Source organism: Lactuca saligna, chromosome 5 (genome assembly GCF_052625555.1).
Source record: "Lactuca saligna cultivar CGN05327 chromosome 5, ASM5262555v1, whole genome shotgun sequence".
NCBI classification, from domain to species: domain Eukaryota; kingdom Viridiplantae; phylum Streptophyta; class Magnoliopsida; order Asterales; family Asteraceae; genus Lactuca; species Lactuca saligna.
This window is the reverse complement of record NC_136421.1, coordinates 275,646,818-275,660,989: the sequence shown is the minus strand read 5'-3', so window position 1 is coordinate 275,660,989 and position 14,172 is coordinate 275,646,818. Positions and strand designations below refer to the sequence as shown.

The 14,172-nt window shown below is 36.6% G+C and overlaps 1 protein-coding gene across 1 annotated transcript; it reads right to left on the bottom strand.

Annotated features, from left to right (window-relative positions):
- Window positions 1–12,531: 12,531 nt before the first annotated feature.
- LOC145047933 (transcription factor bHLH106-like) lies at window positions 12,532–13,724 on the bottom strand. The gene is made up of 2 exons (XM_078996308.1): window positions 13,358–13,724; window positions 12,532–13,111 (listed from the first exon to the last, which is right to left on the bottom strand). Exons 1-2 carry the CDS (start codon window positions 13,649–13,651, stop codon window positions 12,686–12,688), a joined length of 720 nt encoding a protein of 239 aa, XP_078852434.1. The 5' UTR covers window positions 13,652–13,724; the 3' UTR covers window positions 12,532–12,685.
- Window positions 13,725–14,172: the final 448 nt, after the last annotated feature.

Genomic DNA, 14,172 nt, shown 5'->3' with positions numbered 1-14,172 from the left:
ACAAAGGTTAACCTAGACTATTATATCATCATTAATGACAGGCCCAGAAACACAGGCGTTACATATATATATATATATATATATATATATATATATATATATATATATATATATATATATATATATATATATATATAGGTTAATGTGTTTCTTACATTTGTTGGGTGCTGGAGTGTACCAAAAGAAAATTAGTAAAATTAAATAATTATTTAATTAACTAAAGATAGATTTTTAAATGATTTCCATAATTGTATGTATATTAAATGATTTTCATAACTATAATTTTTTTTTTGGAAACTAATTAAATTCGTTATTAATGTCATCAATAACATTCTTTCAGGATAAATTCACATATAGGTTGTTACGTACGGATTCATGTTTTGTTTCAATATACACTGACTTCAAATACAATAAACTTGCATGAAATATTAAGAACGAGAATGTATTCTACTAGATTACACTTTCATTCTGCTACAATACAATCTCATTCTTGTAGAGACGAATTTATTCTGAAAGAATAGTATTGCTGACAGTAATAACGAATTTAATTAGTTTTAATAAAAAAAAATTATAATTATGTATATCATTTAATATACATATAATTATAGAAATCATTTAATATCTATCTTTATTTGATTAAATAATAATTTAATTTTATCTAATTTTTATTGGTTCATTCTAGCACATTATAGATATTAGAAACATTTAAACCTTTTTTTTTTTCTCTCTCTCTCTCTCTCTCTCTATATATATATATATATATATATATATATATATATATATATATATATATATATATATATATATATATATATATATATATATATATATATATATATATATATATATATATTAGGATAACAATTACCAACTTATTAACCATAAGTTAAAAAAAAAAAAAAAAAAAAAAAAAAATAAACTCTTTACCTCTACCATTAAATAATTTGAAAGTCGAAATTAGGAAGTATTCATAACTAATCATATATCCACATATATTACTAAACTTTTGAGATATAATGAAGGTTTCAAATGAACACAATGCAAGGAAATTGGCATCTTTCATATATATATATATCTATATATATATATATATATATATATATATATATATATATATATATATATATATATATATATATATATATATATATATATATTTGTGATTGTTTACTTCTATTATAATAAAATAATTTTTTTTTCTAATGTCAAAAAAGTTTTTGTTTGAAAGGTGTTGGTTTTTCTTTTTTTAATGGATCATCAACGTCTCAAAAAAAAAAAAAAAAAAAAAAAAAAAAAAAAAAAAAAAAAAAAGGAGGAATTATATATAACTCTATGCGTAAATCATAAAAGAAACTAAAATAAGTTAACATTAATGGCTAGTTTATTCTTTCGCTTCATTATAATCGTATTTTGTTAAAGATTCAAAATCATAATTCCTTTTTCGCTCTTTCCGCTTAGTTTTTTCAAATTTAATCCTAAATGAGATTTTATTTATTTATTTATTTATCGTTGAAGTTTTGTTTTCACTTGTAAAAGGTGCCATAATTCCACATAAGGAAATTGATTTAAAAGAGTAATGGTATTTTCATTTTGTTTATTTTTGGACAACTTTTTTTTATCCACTTACAGGCAATTTTTTAAAAGTATTCAGATATAATTATTATTACCGGCAATAACAAGTTACAGCTTATGTGGTGTATACATGATATATACAGGATAAAGATAATTATCAAGTAGAATAATAAATTAAAGGTTTTGTTCACATTTAGGTAAATTCTTTTTTTGTTCACGACATTTTTTTTAATTTACATTTGACCATCCAACTTGTTGAAGTTATTCACACAATACCATTGTTTTAGAAATTTAATTATGTAATTAAAATCGTTTGTCTATCTTGTTGAATTTTTTCATATAATACAATTATCTCTGAAATCGAGACACTTGATTTCATTTGATTCAAATAGATCTTTGTTTCTTAGGATGGGGTTTGAACCAGACAATTAAATTTCTGTTTTATGATTATTATCCTATGGAAGTTTGAGCTAGCTTCTCCATGGTGCAAAGACTAGGAAACGAGGAGCAAAGTAGAAGACTAGGCACGTGGTTATACTAGGCATGGCTCATGCTCGCACGTATCCACATCATGACTGTGTGCTCATTATTTTACATGGAGATATGAAAGCCATGAATATGTTATTGGGTCCCAACATACAACCCTACCTTGGTGATTTATGATGGATAAACTTGTTGCGAAAGACCAAAACCAGAAACCTCATTTGGCTCCCACTATCTTACTCATTAAACCTCATACCTAGTCACCCATTGTGCTCCTTGTTTCCCAGACCCCAAACAATGGAGGAGTGAATTCAAACTTCCATTAGGACAATAATCGTAAAACATAAGTTCAATTGCGTGGTTTGAACCTGTAACGCCTGTGTTTCTGGGCTTGTCATTTTTAGCAATGTAATAGTCTAGGTTAACCTTTGTAACTAAATTTGAAATTAAAAATGTATTATTTGTGAATTATGTGAATTATGTGTTTATTTTCTTGATTTTTATAATTTAATGAATTAAGAATAAAATAAGCGTCAAAATTAAAGTGTGAGATACACCCGATATCTTTGCATAAAGTTGTAGTGGTTGAAACAAGGATTCCGAAGATATAAGGAATGCCAAAATCCGAGTTATAACGAAGAAGTTATGACCTGTCGAAGTTTCGAGACAGAACCGGCACGACGCCGAGTGACGTAAAATATGAATTTAAGATAGAGCGATATTTAGCCTTAGCGATCTAAACGAAACTCGTAGATTTCGTTAAACCGAGAGCGTGCATAAAAGGAACGCCCAAATCTGACTTCGTATGAGGAAGTTATGATTTTTCTAAGTTTCGACTTAGCAGTATGCAGCCCGAATACTCGATTTGAGATCGAGCGGTTTTTAGCCGAAACAATCTAAATGAGAATCGAAGATCTCGTTGTTAGTAGCGAAACGATGAAAAGTTAGGCAAGAACGGATGTCAGACGAAGAAGTTATGAATTTATAACGAAGTTTTTCTGTCCCGGCCTTCTAAAAATAAATAATAAAAATAAAAGTCAAAATTAGCCGACGGAGTCTAAATGAAAGTTGTAGAGTATGGTCTCACCTTCGCGTGGATATAAAGAACGTCCAAAACGGAGCTCGTATGCGAAAGTTACGCAATTTAGAAGTTTGACAAGTCAATTACGCCCCGCGTACTCAGTCGGATGCAACTTGTCTGACCAATACTCGAGTGCCACCAGTCGACGCACGCAGTGACGTCAAAGTACGCCCCGCGTACTGAGTACGCCCTGCGTAATTTGAGATTACGCCCCGTGTAATCCCAGACCCAGCAGCCTATAAATAGAACTCGAATTCAGCCATTTTCTCTTGTTCAAACTCTTCCCTCTCTCTAAGTTTTGCCTCGTTTTGCGTGTCGTTTATACCCCAAAGCCCCGGTATCATTCCCGAGCCCCGAAGCAAGATCCGAAGCCCCGAGGATCCCGAAGAGCGTTATTCCCGAGCCGAAACGCTGCCCGCGAGGAGCCCGGTTTTGTGAAGATCTTCCAGATCTACGGAGAAACACCTCTTCTGCAAGCCGTAGTGCTGCCCGATCATCTTCTGATCAAGTGAGTGTGTAGTTATTTTCATTCCAACGCAATATTATGAAGTATTTCCTATAAAATACGTGTTATGTGTATATATTTGGTTGTTATACGTGTGAGTGTATATTCACTCTCTTCTATATTATAGATCTGATGTATTCTCTATGAAATACGTGTTATGTGTGTATGCCTCATCTATTATGTGGAATATGTATTGCTTAAAGCATGTTATACAGGTTTTTAAACAATGTATAAAAATGTATATTTTTATCTACTAATATGTTGGGTAGAACATGGGTAGGTAATTGGTGTGTAATAAACAGATGAGAGGCCTCGGTGTTATTGGTGTTATTCTAGTCATTCAGCAGAGTATGGATGACAACCACGGACTATTCTAGACTGTCCTGTGGAACACTAGCAGGCTCATTACCTGTAGGTGTTGTGAACGACGTGTTCACCGGTGTACTCTATCCCCCACATGGTTGCCTTTAGGACACTTAATGTTGAGGAAGCCCCTCTGCAGTAATGTCTGTCCCGATGAAAAATCCTGAAATAGGTTCCTTATAATAGACGTTATTTTTAGGAACGTAAGGTGAGGATAACGGGAATGGGTAATCGGGTTTATTGTTGATTGTTGAAATTAAATATAATTATTGTGGGTTGAAAACCCTATATGCTCACCAGGCTCTCATGCCTGACCCACTCAGTTGATTTATTTTACAGGAAGTGGCGCAAGAGCTTAAGATGGGCGAACATCAAGTTGTTTTGTTTACAAGTCTGTATATGTATATATTTGTTGAATGACTTGTAATGTTATCGTTTATGCTTTATGATCTGTATCGGAACATGACATCCCGACTTTTGATTATGAAATGAAATCATATTTCTTTATGAAATGTTTTGATAAATATCTATTTTATCATGTTTTGTTTTTTGGAACAAATTCCGCATCTCTTTTAAAATTAAAATGATTTACTCTGAAAATTATTTTAAAAAGCATAAATGAAATCGGTCTTTTCTGGCCGAGATTTTGGGGATGTCACAGTTGGTATCAGAGCATTAGTTTAAGCGAACTAGGAATTTGTAGGAGTTCTAAACTTAAACTTAGGATGCTAAGTGGAGATTGTTAGGTGTGTGTCTGATAAATTTTAGACACGAGCACTAGTTTATTTTAGGAAAGTTGCCTAAAATGCTTTTATGTTCTAAATGTTATATGTTGCCATATATGATATTATTTGTTCGGATCTACGGTTTGTTGCCAACCGGATCTAAAGGTTTATGTGTTTAGGATTCTAAGCGTATATGTACGATATTAGAACTAGCATGTAATCGTTTGGAGTAATAAGGTGAAATTATTCGGTGTATAGATCAAAATGGTGAGAACAAGAAGCGGAGTTGGAAATGCTAATGAAAACAGGAATCAACCGCCTGTAATCGAGCAAGTACCTGTCGTAGCTGCTGCACCTGAGCCGATAACAATGGCTGGTGTACAAATGATGTTAGATCGTCAGATGGAAGAAACAAGACGCCTGCTTAGGCAGAATCGTGAAGAACCGTCAATTCAAGCGGAAGAGCCCGAGGAGAATGGAGGGCAGTCTAAAGGAGAAAACTTTAGTGGGATCATTGGTCAAGAAGAACAACCAGTGGTTAGATGCAATAACCAGTATGGAGGAAATGATGGTCGTGGGGTGCAAGTATAAGGATTTCATGGCATCCAAACCACCATGCCTATCCGGAAGCCCGACGCCGGTGCAAGTTATGGACTGGGTCTCCGAAATGGAGACTATGTTTGAAAGTTGCGAATGCAGCAACAGGCAGAAGACCGCTCTTGCGATCCCTCTACTAAAATCTGGCGTGTTAAGTTGGTGGAAGCTGTTAGCTGACTCTATGCCCAATGGAGAAGCAAGCAAAATGTCTTGGGAAGACTTTGTGGAACAACTAAAGCTACAATACTGCTCCGAGCAGGACCTTCTGGAAATCAGTAATGAGTTTCAGAATTTGAAGAAAGGGAAATTGAGCGTTACTGAATACGCTACAAGTTTCACGGAAAAGATGAAGTTTATCCCATATTTGGTGCCTACAGAACTCTCTAAGGTCAACAAGTTTGCCCTTGGACTACCAGCTAACTATGGTCCAATGGTTAAGCAAGCGACCACATTGAAAGCCACCATCTGGGCTGCTAGAAATGTTGAGACCCAGATCAGGGAAAAAGGTCTAGAAAGGTCAGAGGTTGGTGAGAAAAGGAAAATCGATGGATTTTCAGGGTCTAGCAAGAAAAGTAAATTCTCGAAGTCTAGTTCGAGAGGAAGTGGAGGAAAGGTAGAGGCAAAATGGTGCGACAAGTGCAAGAAGAAGCATCATGGGAAGTGTGGCGGGGAAACCACATGCTTCAAATATGGAAAGCCAGGGCATTATGCCAACGAATGCACTTTCACCAAGAATGTTTGTTATGGTTGCGGTGAGGAGGGGCACATCTCAAGAGATTGTCCGAAGAAGAAGGAGGCAGCAAGACCCAACATTCCGCCAAAGCCAAAGGCGAGAGCATTCCAGATGACACTGGAAGCTGCTAAAGATGAAGCTGATGTCGCTTCAGGTACCTTTCTTGTTAACAAATTGTCTGCCCAAATTTTATTTGATTATGGAGCCAACTACTCCTTTATATCGCATGAATTTGGTAGAAAACTAGCTTTGCCTATTGTGAGACTAGATAATGCTTTATTAGTCGAAGTTGCTAGTGGCAAGATTATACCTGTTAGCCATCATATGAAAAACATCTTAATTGACTTGAATGGGAATAAGTTCCACGAGGAATTATTACCTATAGAACTTAATGGTTTCGACATCGTTTTGGGAATGGATTGGCTTAGTGCCAATGATGCCGAAATTTTATGCAAGAAGAAAATAGTGAAAGTGAATTCGCCTGGAAAGGAATCGTTTATGGTGTATGAAGATAAACGCAGAGTAAATTCTGGAATCATTTCCCTAATGAAAGCCAGAAAGTGTTTGACCAAGGGATGTACATCATATTTAGCATTCGTGATCAATGCTAAGAAGGAAAAGAAGGTGATGCAAAATATTCCTGTTGTGTGTGATTATCCGGAAGTATTTCCCGAAGATCTTCCTGGATTACCGCCTGATCGACAAGTGGAATTTCGTATTGACTTGTTTCCCTGAACAACGCCAATTGCAAAAGCACCTTATCGATTAGCACCGACGGAGATGACGGAGCTGATGATGCAACTTCAGGAGTTATTGGACAAAGGTTTCATTAGACCTAGTTCATCACCCTGGGGAGCTCCGGTGTTATTCGTAAAGAAGAAAGATGGAAGCATGAGGATGTGCATTGATTACCGAGAGCTGAATAAGGCAACAATAAAGAATAGATATCCGTTGCCAAGGATTGATGACCTATTCGATCAGCTACAAGGTTCAAGTTATTTCTCAAAGATCGACTTGAGGTCAAGATATCATCAGCTAAAAGTAAGAGAGCAGGATATAGAGAAGACTGCATTCAGAACCCGATATGGACACTATGAGTTTTTGGTTATGTCGTTTGGACTAACCAATGCTCCAGCAGCATTCATGGATTTAATGAACAGGGTTTGTAATCCGTTCCTTGATAAATCTGTGATAGTGTTCATTGATGACATTCTGATTTATTCAAAAAGCCAAGAGGAGCATGGCAGACACTTGCGAGAAGTTTTGGAAGTCTTGAAGAAGGAGAAGCTGTATGCAAAGTTCTCCAAATGTAATTTTTGGATTCGAGAAGTCCAATTCTTGGGTCACGTGGTCAACCAAGAAGGTATAATGGTTGATCCAGCAAAGATTGAAGCTATAATGAAGTGGGAACAACCAAAAAGTCCCACGGAGATCCGAAGCTTTTTAGGATTAGTCGGATATTACCGAAGGTTTATCCAAGGCTTTTCTTCGATTGCTAGTCCATTAACAGCTTTGACCCACAAAGGAGCTACTTATGCTTGGAGTGATAAGCATAAAGAAGCATTCGAGAAGCTAAAGAAGAAACTATGCGAGGCACCGATACTTTCTCTACCGGATGGAGTTGAAGACTTCGCTGTTTATAGCGATGCGTCTAGTGTTGGATTGGGTTGTGTTTTGACCCAAAGAGATAAGGTGATCGCGTATGCATCTCGACAGCTGAAAGAGCATGAAAAGAACTACCCGACTCATGATTTGGAGTTGGCAGCGGTAGTTTTCGCTCTGAAAATATGGAGGCATTACCTCTATGGCACGAAGTGCAAACTTTTCACTAATCATAAGAGTCTCCAATATCTCTTTAGTCAGAAAGAATTGAATATGAGGCAACGACGCTGGCTAGAATTACTTAAAGACTACGACTGTGAGATACTTTACCACCCTGGTAAAGCCAATGTTGTCGCTGATGCTCTCAGTCGTAAAGTCAATCTTGAAAGGAGAAGGCCAAGAGCGTTGAGAATTGAAGTTGTCTCGACTATTTTGGAAGTTATAAAGAAAGCTCAAAGCGAAGCTTCTGAGAAGAATGACCGAAAGGAGGAACGTTTGGGCAAAACGTTGGTGTTCGGTGTAAACAGTCACGGACTGAAGGTGTTCCAAGATCGGATTTGGATACCTAAGACAGGAGGAGTCAGAGATCTTCTGATGGAAGAAGCTCACAAGACCATGTACTCGATTCATCCTGGTAGCACAAAAATGTATAGGGACCTGAAACCCTATTATTGGTGGCCGACGATGAAGCTCGACATTGCGAAGTATGTGGCCGAGTGTGTGACTTGTGCAAGAGTCAAGGCATTAGAAACCGTACAGGAGTTTAGAACCATTGCCTGTGCCTATGGGTAAGTGGGAAGACATTACTATGGATTTTGTCACTAAACTGCCCAGAACAAAGAATGGTCACGACATGATTTGGGTGGTCGTTGATCGATTCACTAAGAGTGCGCATTTCATAGCAGCCAATGAGAAATGGTCTATGGAAAAAGCTTGCAAATTCTTACGTGAAGGAAATTGTGAGACTTCACGGTGTTCCGCTAACAATTGTGTCGGATCGTGATAGTCGTTTCACCTCAAGATTTTGGAAAAGTCTACAAGAGGAATTGGGTACCAAGTTGTGTTTAAGTACAGCTTACCATCGGCAGACTGATGGTCAAAGCGAACGGACAATACAAACACTTGAAGATATGTTAAGAGCATGTACCTTGGAATTCCTAGGTAATTGGGATGAACATTTACCTTTGGTAGAATTTTCCTATAATAATAGTTTTCACTCGAGCATAAAGATGTCACCTTATCAAGCTTTGTATGGACAGAAGTGTCGTACGCCGTCTTGTTGGCTTGAGGCTGGGTAAAAGCAGTTTATGGGGCCGGAGATAGTCCATCAAACTGCTGAAAAGTTGAAAATAATTAGGGAGAGAATGTTAGCAGCTCAGGACCGTCAAAAGAGTTATGCTGACAAAAAGCAAAGACCGATGACTTTTGAAGTTGGAGATTTGGTTTTGCTTAAAGTCTCGCCGTGGAAGGGACTTATAAGATTTGGAAAAAGGGGAAAGTTAAGTCCAAGGTTTATTGGACCGTTTAAAGTTCTTCAGAGGATTGGGAACCAAGCTTACAAGCTCGAACTACCAGAAGAACTGAATGGAATTCATAACACTTTCCATGTGTGTTATTTGAGGAAGTTCACGGGAGAAGTTCCCGACATAATTCCACTTTCGGAGTTGAGGATCGATGAGAACAAAAGGTTGATTGAGGAACCGGAGGCAATTGTTGACCGAAAGACTAAGAAATTGCGACGTAAGATGGTGGAGTTAGTGCTTGTCCGATGGAAACACACGAATGGGTCAAATCTCACCTGGGAGACGGAGAGTGACATGATGAGTCGCTATCCGCATTTGTTTGCTGGTGTGTGATTCCGGGGACGGAATGATTCTAAGGTGGAGAGAATTGTAACGCCCGTGTTTCTGCGCTTGCTATTTTTAGCAATGTAATAGTCTAGGTTAACCTTTGTAACTAAATTTGAAATAATAAAAATGTATTATTTGTGAATTATGTGATTTATGTGTTTATTTTCTTGATTTTTATAATTTAATGAATTAAGAATAAAATAAGCGTCAAAATTAAAGTGTGAGATACGCCCGATATCTTTGCATAAAGTTGTAGTGGTCGAAACAAGGATTCCGGAGATATAAGGAATGCCAAAATCCGAGTTATAACGAAGAAGTTATGACATGTCGAAGTTTCGAGACAGAACCGGCACAACGCCGAGTGACGTAAAATATGAATTTAAGATAGAGCGATATTTAGCCTTAGCGATCTAAACGAAAGTCGTAGATTTCGTTAAACCGAGAGCGTGCATAAAAGGAACGCCCAAATCTGACTTCGTATGAGGAAGTTATGATTTTTCTAAGTTTCGACTTAGTAGTATGCAGCCCGAATACTCGATTTGAGATCGAGCGGTTTTTAGCCGAAACAATCTAAATGAGAATCGAAGATCTAGTTGTTAGTAGCGAAACGATGAAAAGTTAGGCAAGAACGGACGTCAGACGAAGAAGTTATGAATTTATAACGAAGTTTTTCTGTCCCGGCCTTCTAAAAATAAATAATAAAAATAAAATTCAAAATTAGCCGGCGGAGTCTAAATGAAAGTTGTAGAGTATGGTCTGACCTTCGCGTGGATATAAAGAACGTCGAAAACGGAGCTCGTATGCGAAAGTTACGCAATTTAGAAGTTTGACAAGTCAATTACGCCCCGCGTAATTTGAGTACGCCCCGCGTACTCAGTTGGATGCAACTTGTCTGACCAATACTCGAGTGCCACCAGTCGACGCACGCAGTGACGTCAAAGTACGCCCTGCGTAACGCGAGTACGCCCTGCGTAATTTGAGATTACGCCCCGCGTAATCCCAGACCCAGCAGCCTATAAATAGAACTCGAATTCAGTCATTTTCTCTTGTTCAAACTCTTCCCTCTCTCTAAGTTTTGCCTCGTTTTGCGTGTCGTTTATACCCCAAAGCTCCGGTATCATTCCCGAGCCCCGAAGCAAGATCCGAAGCCCCGAGGATCCCGAAGAGCGTTATTCCCGAGCTGAAACGCTGCCCGCGAGGAGCCCGTTTTTGTGAAGATCTTCCAGATCTACGGAGAAACACCTCTTCTGCAAGCCGTAGTGCTGCCCGATCATCTTCTGATCAAGTGAGTGTGTAGTTATTTTCATTCCAACGCAATATTATGAAGTATTTCCTATAAAATACGTGTTATGTGTATATATTTGGTTGTTATACGTGTGAGTGTATATTCACTCTCTTCTATCTTATAGATCTGATGTATTCTCTATGAAATACGTGTTATGTGTGTATGCCTCATCTGTTATGTGGAATATGTATTGCTTAAAGCATGTTATACAGGTTTTTAAACAATGTATAAAAATGTATATTTTTATCTACTAATATGTTGGGTAGAACATGGGTAGGTAATTGGTGTGTAATAAACAGATGAGAGGCCTCGGTGTTATTGGTGTTATTCTAGTCATTCAGCAGAGTATGGATGACAACCACGGACTATTCTAGACTGTCCTGTGGAACACTAGCAGGCTCATTACCTGTAGGTGTTGTGAACGACATGTTCACCGATGTACTCTATCCCCCACATGGTTGCCTTTAGGACACTTAATGTTGAGGAAGCCCCTCTGTAGTAATGTCCATCCCGATGAAAAATCCTGTAATAGGTTCCTTATAATAGACGTTATTTTTAGGAACGTAAGGTGAGGATAACGGGAATGGGTAATCGGGTTTATTGTTGATTGTTGAAATTAAATATAATTATTGTGGGTTGAAAACCCTATATGCTCACCAGGCTCCCAAGCCTGACCCACTCAGTTGATTTATTTTACAGGAAGTGGCGCAAGAGCTTAAGATAGGCGAACATCAAGTTGTTTTGTTTACAAGTTTGTATATGTATATATTTGTTGAATGACTTGTAATGATATCGTTTATGCTTTATGATCTGTATCGGAACATGACATCCCGACTTTTGATTATGAAATGAAATCATATTTCTTTATGAAATGTTTTGATAAATATCTATTTTATCATGTCTTGTTTTTGGGAATAAATTCCGCATCTCTTTTAAAATTAAAAGGATTTACTCTGAAAACTATTTTAAAAAGCATAAATGAAATCGGTCTTTTCTGGCCGAGATTTTGGAGATGTCACAGAACCACACCCTAAGAAACATATGGTGTTCTTGTGTCATATTGAACCGGCTGTCTCAATTTTAAAATTAATGATATTATATGAATAACTTTTACAAGTTGACTTCAACTACAAAATTAACTTTCTGAAACAATGATATCGTGTGAACAATTTCAACAAGTTGGATGGTCGAATGTAAACAAAAAAATACCTAGATATGATAAAACTAATAGTTCATTACCCTCCTAAGTAATTATCGTTGGTAAATATATGTCACGTAAGCTGTAACTTGCTACAACCAATCATAATGATCATATGTAAACACTTTCAAAAAAATTATGATAGAACAACAAAAAAATTATCAAAATATGAACAAAACAAAAAATGCATTACCCTAATAAGTTATTTTCGCCTTATAACTATGCCAATACAAAATAATTTTATTGATTCTAGCTTTAACATTATCAAGGTCCAAAAAAAAAAGTTAATCGCCGAGATCATTATTATTTTTCTCAATATATTTGCTTTTCTCAAAATATTTATACTTCTCATTTGTCAATAGATAATTCATTTAGTAATTTAAATTGAGGATTTTATGAGAAAAAAATAACGTAATTTGGAGCGCATTTAATATTTAGTTTTATTGAATATATTTTTGGAAATTTAACATCTGTTTTGGTCGTTATCACTCATACTTCAGATGACGTTTTTTGAAAGTGATTTTGACATAATTGATCTTGATATAAATTGGTCGTGTGCCTTCTTATTTTTCTCGAAAACAAAGCATTTGCAACAATCTAAATGATTGGATCAAACGATTAACTCTATTATAACCACAAATCAACATATTTGAAGATCCAAATGATGAAATGAATCACAAGATGATCATGTTCATGTACAAACAATCATCTTTCTACGTTTTGATGATTGATCCGAACCCAAATTACTTTTAATCAAGCAGCCCAAAGCTTCCTTCACGCAATGAATCAAATCACCACAATCATCTCCTGGATAATCACATTCCACCAATACGACGTTCCTTATACGCCCACCGATCGCCACCAGTTCCATTCTTGAAGGACTCAGTTGCAGTGATTTTAGGGTTCGGATCATGTCGCTAAGAAGATCTGATCGGTCATCACAACATATTGAAGCCTTGATTACTATTCTTCCATCGCTTTGATTGTTATTCAACGAGATTACTGTGATTTCATCCGTTTCAGAAGGTAAGCCTTCGAGGTGTTCGATTTCTGAAGTTGTTTGTTTCAGCTCCTTCAACCTTTGAATCACTTTTGCTAGCAGAGATGCTTTATCTGTCTACATCACGTTATTAAAAACAAAAAGGAACATAAATCAATCATATGATCTGATTTGCATCAGTTTTGATAAAGAAAATAGAAACCCTAATTTGATAAAGTTGAACTACTTTGAACTTTCCTAAACACGACATGAAAAACCCTAAAAGAACGTGTGATTTAGATCCCGAAAAAGCTTCTAAATGTTATTCGAGATTCAATTACCGATATGAACATGAACCAGAAATAATAAGGAGGAAGAATTTACTTTCGAATTGCAAGGGAGAAGTGTTCTAAGGCGATTAAGATGAGAATTGATTCTCTCTCTCCGACGCTTCTCAGCTTCTTTGTGATTTATGGAAGCTGACGTCGACGACGAGAAGGAGCGAGCAGGTAGTGACGAATCTGTGGTCACCAAGTCATTATAACCGTAAGGATCTGGCTGCAACTGCAACGAAGAGTTACAGGTTTGGAGCAGCATCTGCGGCGAGAGATAATGGCGATTTGACATGTTTCCGGCGGAAATGGTGGTGGTGGAGGGATGGTAAAGGTCTGAGTGCATGCTTTGTCGGGAGTGAGTGTGTTTGTGGGGCGGGTGGTGTACTTCATGTGTCTCTTCGGTTATGATGGAACGCCTTTTGACCGAAGGTCCGCATGGTTTTTTCTTCTCTTGTTCCTTTTTAAATTATTTATTCCATAACCTAAAATATAATATTTGTTTTGAAACATTATTTAATTAGTAATTAATTACTAATTAAAACCTAACTTATAATACTAGTACTAGTAATATACAAAACTCGAGACTTCGGCCATATAAAGAAAAAGGGAGAGCTTTATTAATAAAGAAAATAAGTTATTTCGGCTACATGATATTCCCATTGCTTGTCATGTAAACTAAATAGCCTATATATTTGAATTTATGTGTTATGATGTTTAGGTTGAACAGAGTGGGAGTGTTAGGAAGGTTCATTATTCTCATTAGACTAGCTGGAACACCGCCCTTTAATGCTCACTAGTGGATCGCAACCCTTAGATCGTTAAGGTTTGGAAGATAAGAAAGAATGGGTTTGTATACTTTGATTG

What these genes read in the sequence shown, in the direction of transcription:
- LOC145047933 (XM_078996308.1), bottom strand. Translation starts at nt 13,651, where the DNA reads ATGCACTCAGACCTTTACCATCCCTCCACCACCACCATTTCCGCCGGA. An exon ending in TTCTCCCTTGCAATTCGAAA is followed by an intron (nt 13,112 to 13,357) that starts GTAAATTCTTCC and finishes AACGTGATGTAG; the next exon opens with ACAGATAAAGCATCTCTGCT.